Source organism: Cavia porcellus, unplaced genomic scaffold (assembly GCF_034190915.1).
Source record: "Cavia porcellus strain 051 isolate PalLab524CR breed Dunkin Hartley unplaced genomic scaffold, mCavPor4.1 scaffold_8, whole genome shotgun sequence".
NCBI lineage: Eukaryota > Metazoa > Chordata > Mammalia > Rodentia > Caviidae > Cavia > Cavia porcellus.
Genome location: NW_026947491.1, coordinates 85,650,254 through 85,660,730, shown reverse-complemented (window position 1 = coordinate 85,660,730; position 10,477 = coordinate 85,650,254). Strand labels below are relative to the sequence as shown.

General features: G+C 40.9%; 1 protein-coding gene across 4 annotated transcripts in view; it reads right to left on the bottom strand.

The window, feature by feature from the left end:
* Positions 1-981: 981 nt before the first annotated feature.
* Elk3 (ETS transcription factor ELK3) overlaps positions 982-10,477 on the bottom strand; it is a 56,019-nt gene continuing 46,523 nt past the window's right edge. For 2 of the 4 annotated variants that reach the window (XR_010049442.1, XM_063255339.1), the window contains 2 exons: positions 9,010-9,132; positions 982-3,573 (listed from right to left, as the gene is read on the bottom strand). Coding sequence is in view for 3 of the 4 variants with exons in the window: in XM_063255339.1 (XP_063111409.1) it covers positions 3,475-3,573; positions 9,010-9,132 (222 nt within the window). In the remaining variant the exon portion in view is untranslated. The remainder of the gene's footprint in view (positions 3,574-9,009; positions 9,133-10,477) is intronic. The other 2 variants (XM_063255342.1, XM_063255340.1) reach the window with 1 other exon arrangement.

Here is a 10,477-nt window from a genome sequence, read left to right as displayed (position 1 = left end):
AGGCCTTGTGCAAGACTCTGAGGGCCCTTTGAGCCTCCTGGAACAGTGTGACTGACAGAATCCGCGCAAGCTGCAGCCTTTTCTCCAGCTGTACTCACAGTAGTTGCTTTCTTACAACCTCTGATGGGATCCTCTCTCATGTGTTCAGAGCTAAGGTTGTTGAGTGATGAATGGATGACGTGGTGACGTAGACCTTGTAGCTTATCTCTGGGCGGCAGTCACACACATTACTGAAAACATTGAAAGTCAGCAGAAGATGATGCAGTTGAGATCCCGTGTGTTCCTCATCTTCTCCCACAGCTGCTAGCTTGTCCCTGCCTCATCACTCCTCAGTTATCTGGAAGCTTCCTCCTTGCTTTTGAGTCTACATTCTCGCTTTGCATTACTCTCTCCTACGCCTATGAGTCCAACAGTGAAAGTAGTTCCTCCTGTGCCGGGGAAGTGAATGATCTCCTACCACACCTACAGGTGTGTTACTATACATACACAACCGTGAAATCTGTGACCCTGTATGGAGACCGAACTTGTCAGACACCATCTCCATAAAGCCACTGTTTCTCCCTTCCTCTTCCCCACCCCACCAGTTCCCCTGTTTCAAAACCAGGTGGAGATTGTTTTGCACTTGCCCGTGAAAACTACAACCATGGTCAGCCTGAAAGTGAGACCCAGGGGATAATAACCTTTGTCACAAAGGCTGGCAGTTCACATTCCCTCTTATCAACAAAATTGCTAAAAGGAAAAGTAGTGATTTGTTTTTTCCCTTCCTGCTAATTTCTCATTACAGTGCAATTAATGGACCACTTTTCTACCTCGTTCCACTCTGCCTCACAATTCAGCTTCGTAATTTAGCTCTGTATCTGTAATCTAAAGCATTTTTTACATGCCGCCTAAGGGTCGGTGACAGGACAGATTTTCCATCTTGTTTCTGTATGAAAAAGTGATGTTTGGAAATGAAATAAACCAACTCACTTGCCTCTGAAACACCTTTTATCACGAAGTATTTATTCAACAAAAATAATATTACAGTAAAAATGATACATATATGAAAATGAATGAAAATTTGCAATAATAGAAAAGATGTGTACAAAGAGACCAACATTCAGGTTATATAGTTCTAACAAACCTTAGTTGTATCAGTTTAACACTGATCAAACAAACCTAAAAGAGGAGGAAGTTAATGTTTTTTGGAACCTAAATATACACGCACACACGCACACACACACAGCTGTAAATTACTCTTCAATACCTCCAGTTTTGTTTGCATTACAGCAAATATTTTGATCCATTTAAAAAGTGATGCTTTTCATTTCTAGTAAGTGGAACTAGTATATATGCTCATCACAGTATTGGGGGGAGAAGGAAATAATCAGATTTATAGTCATGCAAATATTTTGAATCAACATTGACATTTTAAAACTATTAAAAATCTTTTCCATTGAAATTTTTGCACATTAGCTTCCCGAAATTCCTTTATAAGAATCTTGCATCTTGGATGTGTTCATGTGTTTCTTTGCCTAACACAATCTGGACCAGTAGTTACTTAACAGCTGGGCCTCAGGAAAACAAGGGAGCATCATTAGCACCTGCCACTGCGCTGTCTCGAATGAGCTGTATGGCTCTAGGCAACAGCCAGCTGCTTCTGGGTACTTGCAACCAGGTAGAGGGCCTTTTCTCAGAGGCCGCTTCTGGCTGTCACATTGCCATTCCATAATTACCAGTTCCTTTGTTTGAACCAAGTCCTTTTTTATAGTACACAATTATCATTACCCCATGAGTGAGGAACATTGTGTTATTTGTGAATTTTGGAACCAGTCCAATTATTTTATAATCAGTGGTGTATTAAGAGTGGGATTTTTCCTGCATGCTAAGGCCATATATGGTCACATACAGAGGTGTTCGATTCCAATGGAAAATTATAAGTATCTGAACATAATTTTTAGGTTTTTTTGAAAAGTCCAAGAAATTTGTTTTCATAATCCCTGCCTTTTAAATGCCTGGGTTTTGTTGTTGTTGTTGTTGCTTTGTTTTCTGTCTTCCCCTTCCCCCCCTTGGATCAGTTACTTAATCATGCTTCTGATTGGTTTCTGTTAGTTACAGTTAAGGACGATAGTTAATCCAGTTTTGAATTTAAAGCACTGGGCACTTTCTAGCTCTCCTGTCTTGATTTGGGCCTTTCCTATTTCATTGTAACACTTTTGAAGTGATGCCTACTGATTTTTTTCGAAAGAAGAGAAAATATGTTTCTATTATTATCACTGTCCTAAACTACGATACACAAAAGAATTGACTGCCGAATGTTCCAAATTGTTACATAATCAGTTCAGTTCCATCATGATGAGGTTCCTTAAGAATTTTTCTTTTATCAGATTTCCTTCATTCTCACCATAAATTTAGTAATACATAAAACAGTGCATCCTGTTTCAATCTCCACAGGCAAAAGCATCCAGTACCTCCAGTTCTGTATTTTTGATACAGTGCATTTTGATACAGTGCATCAAAAAATTGTGAAAACATACAAAGCTTATTGGTATGTCAAAATTACTTCATTGGACTTTATCATCAATCTGAGCCTCTTCCGAAACACTACATTTTTTAAAGTGTTAATTAAAGTTCTAGGGATTTAGAAACACTCTTGACTCCCACTGACTCAGTATCTGAGTGTGATTCTCTATGGAAGTTAGGGCAGTCAGGGCTGAGTTTTTTTACATATGCTAACCGAAGTATTCCAGGGTTTAGAAGGTACAGGCTTGGGAATTTTTAGATAGGATAAACAGTTAAAAGGCTACCCTTTCAAAGTTCATTTTTTGAAAATGTACTTTAGAACATTTTCATTTATGAAGGTTTATTGTGTAAATATGGCTTAGTTTATTTTTATAAAAATGGACATTACATTTATTGAATTTCAGTTCAAAAGAGATTCTAAGGCAATTCTACAGTTGAAAGCAAGAAAGAAAAGATACGTTTTCATGTTTTGCCTACTTGTGAAAAATAATGAAGTTCTACTAGAGATCTGTTCAATACTAATTTTTGTCTTTCAAACATTTCTCTTAATACTAAAAAATATATAAATCATTTACATAAAAGTAAATGCAAAAGAAGGCACAGCTGGTTATAGTGTGTATACAAGCATAGTTCAGCATAGGCAGAATTAAAGAAGAAAGCTTCACATCCTTATTAGTTATACTGAAAACATTAAGAAAAGTTCTTCACTGTCAACAGTGTTCAACACTTAGAACTAAGAGGATATAAAAACAAAACATTAAGATTCACTTAATGCAAAACAGATTTTCATATATACTTGAATATAAAAAGTTTTAAAAATGCTAACACAAATCTAAACTATCCATGTTATGAAAAGTGCAAACCAAATTAACAGAGGGTTTCACAATGTCCTTCTCATGACACAGGTAAACTAGCCCATGGGGACAAATTTGTTCCAAGAGTTAATGAGTCCTTCATGGTGGCCAGACGTCATCAGGATTTCTGAGAGCTCGAGGAGAGCAGTACTGGAGAAGCAGCTCTGTCCAGCCCAGGGATTGGCACTGGCATGTGACCATTGAGCAGTGTGGGGAACTGTGGGGGACAAAAGAGTTTGCAGATCATTATTCTTTTTTTTTTTTTTTTTAATTTTTTTTTTGTCTTTTTCTTTTTTACCGGTACTGGGGATTGAACTCACGACCACACACTTGCAAGGCAGGCACTTATGCCTGCTGAGCTAAATCCCCAGCCCCCTGCAGATTGTTATTATAAAGCCATTGGGAAGAACTCGGTTCCCTGTGTCCCTAGACAGCTCACATCGATTGGCTTTCTCATCCCCTCTGTTATAGAGGTCAGCTGCCAATCTGTTTTACAGAATAGCTCGAAGATTACTAGGGCAAATGGGCGGGCCAAGAAAATGCCTTTGGTTATTCTATATTCGTAGACTACTAGAAAAGAGTACCAAAGCACGCTCTAATACTGTTTTTAAACATCACAAGCTATTTAGAATTCTGCTTTGCATTTAGAAAAAATTTCTGAAAACCAGATTAATTTCTAACTCCATATTTTGAAATTTGCCATCAGTTTTCCCAAGTATTACAAAGATGTTTTTCTAATAACTTAAAAATTGGGAATGTTTTTATCTTAAGAGATTTTAAGTGCAATGAATATGGTTTTTGGGGAGTTGAAAGAGTATGCTTTCTTTGATAAATAACCAGATTTAATAGGCAGTGACAAAGTTTAAAATTGTTTCTGTAGTTGGCAAGTTGAGATGCTGGAAGATCAGCTCTAAAGGCATATGCTTTGATAACAAGTCTCAGACCTGAAGCATTATGTGTCAGCTGTACTCCCAACTGAACATGACTCATACAGGCCTCCTTTTCACACATGACTGCTTGCAGCTCAGTGTTTCTCATCAGCTGGGATGATACAGGTCAAAATCTCCTAGACTGTCTTTTAGTTTAATTCCTATTTAGGCCAAGTAAGTTAATATTAAACCTCACCACTAAATGCCAAACTGGCACAGGTTAGAAAGTACAACAAATATTTGTAAAATAAGTAAATACATTTTTGCAGTTATCAAACTATTTCAGCAACTTATATCTAGTGCTTTATTATCAAGGGTTATCTTGATACCAAGGAGCTATAAAGTCAGTTTCCTTCTTCCCATTTTACAAATGAGCAAACAGTTCAAGTAAGTTCCAAACAGCCAAAGATTGCAGCTAATAAGCAGCAGGAATGAGTTTGAATGTCTGACTGAAATCACTCTGTGCTAAACTGCCCAAGTTTCTTAACAGTTATTGGCAGAGGTAAGGTTTTTCTCTTTCCTGGCCTTTGGAATTCTTATTTCTTCAGGAATTTTATCGGCGACTACTATTTACATACAGCTTATGCCCTTGTACGTAAGCCCATTTGTGTGCTCCTAAGCACTGTTCCCACTGACCAAGGGAACCTGGAGGAATGCAAGCAGGTCTGGAATTTTCATTCTTTCACAAACACTATCACAGTGTTGTATCATCTCCTTTTTTGTATCATCTCCTTTTTTTGGCTTTTGCCCATCTTTTTGTGCTTTTAAGACAACCAGCTTCGGTTTTGTTAGTCTTCTCTGTGTTTTAAAATATATTATTGATTTCCGTCCTGGCTTTTCATTAGGTACACTCAGCTGTCAGTCTCCTGATTACGCTGGCTTCCTGGTGTGTCTCTTAGTCATCTTTATTGGCCCCTTTCCCACTACAGCCCTTAAGTTGCATCCCCCAACTTTTGTTTCTGCCTTCTTTTCTCCAGCACCGTAAAGTCACTGTCAGTGGTGGCAAGGAACACAAACTTGAATCGAGCCTCTACTGCTTCTTGGTGTGGTCTTGGGGCAGTCAGGTGGCACTTCTGTTCCTTGGTTCCTCATCATTAAAACACTGCTACTGGGAACACTAAATGAGATGCCAACAACAGTGGCCTAGAATTGTCTGCACACAGTTCGCCTCAGTAAATGTTAGCTACCCATCTCTAACCACTTAGCCACCTACGCGTGCATTTTCCTAATTTTCACTACCCCTGACTCCCTCAAGCCAAACTCAGAGTGCTCCTCTCAGTCTTCCTTCAGAGGTGTCTTCTACACCGTTCCTGTGTCCTGTGTGCTAACCTAAAAGATGACTGTCCCTTCAGTCTTTCAAGTGTAGTAATTTTCTGTCTTCCTGCTCTACTTTGTTATTTCTTATCCCTCGTATAAAAAGCTTTAAGGACGTTTACAGCAGATTAAAGGGAGGCGCAGTCCCAAGCACACTTTCCAAGGCCTGCAGCTGCTTTTCCGACCTAATCTCCTATCACCAAGTCCCTTCCCGAACAGACTTCCACAGTCACACCATCCAGATCTGTGAAGGAGTAAACTGTGCTGTCCTCTGATCAAAATCCTGTCCCTTCTCAGTGGCACTTGTCCCCAGGAACCAGTGTCTAGGCCCCAGCTAGTAAAGCGACTCTGTCCCCGGGGCTCCTAGCACACTGTTTACTCTTCTGTTCGGGTACTGTATATCTTGCTGCTGTCCCTCCCGCAGAGCACTGCAAATATTTGCTGGGTTAGATTTGTTGAACTAAAGAACACTTTCTCAGTTGAAAACTTTAAAGTTGGAGTGGAACAGCCAGCCTGTAGATAAGCTCAAAATACCAAACTATCCAGTTGAAACACATTTTACTTTATTTACAAATCAGGGTGGTGTATTTATACTTGGTACAATGTCTTCCGCATCCTTCTCTTTAAGAAGGCATTTCTTTGTCAGAAAGTATATCTCTTCCAGAAAGGCTAGTACCTGCCTTCTCTCTCTTTTAAAATTCTCCAATATCTGCTTTAACCTGCTATAATAATTTCATCAGGGCGTGTCTTGTGCAGAAATCTAGCTCTGTCCACTGTTAAGACATGAATTATGATCTACCTTTTCTAACATCACAACAGGAAACTTGCCAACATAACTGAAAATTTGCTGTAGGCCAAGTCTGTTTTTTCTTTCCACCAGCATATAGCATATGTCACAGGTTTTCTATTTAGAGATAAAATTATTTTTACTTGTTTATGAAATACAGTAGTAACCTGAATCCTGAATATCAGTTGTAATGTCTTAAAAGTCAGGAAACCCTACACCTTTTACCATGTTTGTTGTTTACCATCTTTAAAACTGCTGCCTCCGACTTTCGCCATGCTCTTCTGTGCTCTTTCTCATAGGAAGAGTAGTAATGTTTTAAAAGGTAGAAAAGTACTTTCTACCTTAGTCTGATGGATCCAACCACAAAAAGAAGGCCCTGGCCATGCAAACTGCCAGTCATCCAGCCTGGGTTGTATTCCCCCAGCTCCTTACATTGTCAGTGGCTCTTACATGCAGTAATTTACTCTGCAGAATTCCAAATGTAAGTTAGGAACTCCTCACTGTCTGCAGTGATCCTCAGAGTATGATCCTGAACCAAGGACATCACCAGCAACTTGAAATGTTTTATCACATCCTACCCAAGACCTAATGAACCAGAAAGTCTGGGGTAGAGTCCAGCAACCTATTTTACCCCGTCATCCTGCTGATTCTGTTCATGCTAACTTTAAGAACCACTGGGAATACATATGCCCCAACTCTCAGAGATACTGAAAATTATAAAATCACCGTTGGCATGAGCCACACTTACTGGTAGGAATACTGCACTAGAAGAGTGTAGTGTAATTCCAGTAGCTCCCCAGGGCTTTCTTAGAAGATCACCAGGCTCTGTACCAATCAGGTGGCAGAATTCCCAATAAAGAGGGTGCTGAAAGGCTCTGTTTATTACAGAAGCTCCATGTTGCAGTCCTATCCCAAGGAGTTAACTGTAACCACACAGTGCCTTTCTGCTCTACTTAAAACTAGAACACTGCTGCTCTAATCTTGAGGCTTTCAAGAAACGAGGTCTTTTGTCTCCTCTCCAAAGCATTAGTATTCCTATTCTAAAACTTTCCAAATACTACATTTGCTTGTTGCTCTTTGCATGCTCTGTCTAGATTTTGCTTCCCTGCTCAAGTTACAGTGGTTAAAAAATCAACACGTTGGCTGTGGATGACCACAGCTCAATTTCTTGTGATGGAAATAAGGACCAGGGAAGACAACAAAGCCTGATTACTCCAGGGATATTGTCACATCATGACACCTTACCCTAGCCCTGCTACGAAACCAGAGAGGCAAGATAGCAATCAAAACCTCTTTAGTGCCACCACTGTTCTGCTGAGACCCTAAATCCCAGCATGTCCACATGCTCCTGGCACAGAGGAGGTACTCAGCAAATACCTTAACAAGCAAAATGACCACCTCGGAAGATGGAGACTTGTTTTGTTTTGTTTTTTTTTTTTTAACACTTACCTTTTGTTCACCTCTCATCACAGATTCTCTGAAATGTGTTCATTTTGCCTGTCAACCGTAATTCTGAACACTTCTGTCCTAATCAATGTGTGGGGTGCTGGGAGACACCACTGTGGGCAGTATACAGTTCTGGTCCTTTAAGGCCCCACAGTCTAGTGGAGTTTGCCTGCCCTCCAGGCTGTCATAATGAAAAGTGCTAAATGCAAATAGTGAGGATGATTGGAGAGGCCGAGAAATGCAGCAGCCTTGAGGTGAGCCACACACTAAGGGCCTGCAGATGAGGGGAAGCAGTTTGCCTCATTCTGCCACTGAGCAACGCTTGGGTCTCTGAGAAACTACTGATGCCACACGATAGCTAGCCCTGCTACCGCAAGATCCAGCATACAAATGCATAATGTGCTCATCTAATGCAGAGTTCTGTGAGCTAAAACAGCCAAGCCTTCCTTATTTTTTAACTGTTTTTTTTTTATTAAAGAACAAGGAGAATTTGATTGACTTGCAGAATTATGCAGGCAAGTTTTCCATTCCAGCAAGGAGAAATTGTTAACTTTTTATTTTTCATTTCACCTCAAGTGAATCATGTGTGAACTGCAATACCTGCTAATTAGATTAATACTTTAAAGTCTTATAAGAGTTTTACTTAAAATTTTTTTTTACTTTTTTTTTTTTTTTGGTATCGGAGATCGAACAACTTTGCACTTGCTTGCCAGGCAGGCGCTTATGCTGCTGAGCTAAATCCCCAGGCCTAACAAAAATTTTTTCAAGTTTCATGTTTGTCTTAATAAATTTCCAGTTTTCATAATGAAATGAAAACATCTTGGACATTTACAAGAACTAACTGTTGCCCAGTGTGGTTGGTACATGCCTATAATCTCAGCTACTTGGAAGGCTGAGGCAGGAGGACTATGAGTTTGACATCAACCTGGACAATTTAGTGAGACCACATCACAACAAAATAAATTTAAGAAGACCTAACTATTCCATTTATGAATACCTGATGGGAGTCTTCCATTTCTGTCCCACTGAAAATTTCTTTCTGTAAAAGAGTGGGTATCCCCATTCTTACAAATTCTGGAAACTTAACATCTGAATCAAATATGCGGCGCGAACTGTTGGAGCCTTTGCAGGATTCAGGGAAAAGCCATCACTTGAGAGTTTCATTCCCAATGCTCACCTGGAACAGCGTGTTTGGCCCTTGCAGCCTGGCAGGACTCAATGGAGCGACTGGACTAAGGCTGCTCCAGAAATGTATGCTGGAGAGCAGCGGACTCGGGGTCAGAAGCAATCCATTTGGTGTCTGGGGAACAGAGCAGACAGACAGAGCTTGACAGAGGTTCACCCACTCTGGGGGGTGATCAGCAACACAGCACAGGGGCTCGGCGCACGGGCCATTGATGAAGCAGTGAGCTCACCATCTCAGGAAAACCCAGGCTGGGGCACTGTCCGTGGGGGTTTTGTTTTGTTTGGTTTTGTTTTCGAGGTCTCCCTGGGTAGTTCAGGCTGGTTTTGAACTCACTATGTAGCCCCGGCTGGCCTTGAACTCTCACAGTGATCCTCCTGCCTCAGCCTTCCAAGTGCTGGGATTACAGGCATGTGCCACCACACCCAGCAATGGTAATTTTCTCAGTGCTAATTTTATCAGCAGTGTAAATCAGGAAAGGGGTTTTCACAAGTTAACTTTCCCTGAAACATTCAGATGGGAAACTCCACAGTTGGTAACCACTGTTGTCCAAATGGTTTCACTCATTCCCCTTCCTTATCCCAGATTAAACAAAAGTTAGTGTACATGCACAAGAAGACCCTATAGAAGGACTTACTTTTTCTTTTCTAATTATTTTTTTAAATGGACATTTATGACTTGGGTTGTAAGTGCAGGCACACACCCATGTTTTTAAAAAGGCCTCTGCAGCTTCACTTTCCATTACGAAGGGTCCTTTATTTTTATTTTATTTTATTTATTTATTTTTTGGTATCAGGGAATTTACAGCCTCGTGCTTGCCAGGGAGGTGCGTATGCCACTGAGCTAAATCCCCAGCCCTAATGAAGGCCATTTAGTACCGGAGAATCTGCATTAAAATGCACTGCAGTGGCTTCCTGAGAAGCTGAGCTGGGTTTTCCAGATTTCACTGCCCATGCCTACTGTTGAGAAGGCATCACCCTGTCATGGGGCAGCGGGGGTTTTTCTTGTTGGGCTGGGTGTGAAGCCAGCTCTCTGGGTTTCCCCGGGGAATGCCAAGGCCTGCATTGGCTTGCACACCCCATAAGGCAGAAGAGACAACTCGCTCCAGCTCGTCAACCTGCACACTTACTCTCCTCGGCAGGGGCGAATGCCCTGGCCCAGGTGATTTTGCACCTTTGCTGGCTGGAAGGAGCCCCTCTGTGGATTTGTGATGTCAGTGAGGTGTTTTGTGTGACAAGAATCCTGTGGCAAAGGCAAAGATGCCAGGATTTCAGGTGGCATCATGGGTGGATGCCCAAGTGTTATTTCCCCCCAGGATTGGCTTCAGTAGCTTCATTAATTATCAAGAGTATTTGGGCTTAGACTCAAAGGTCTGGTCTGCTTGGGGACAGAGACAGACATCCCAAGGTCTGCAAGCCAGGAAGTGCTGAAAGGTAAACAGATGTGTGCTAAATCACGTGAG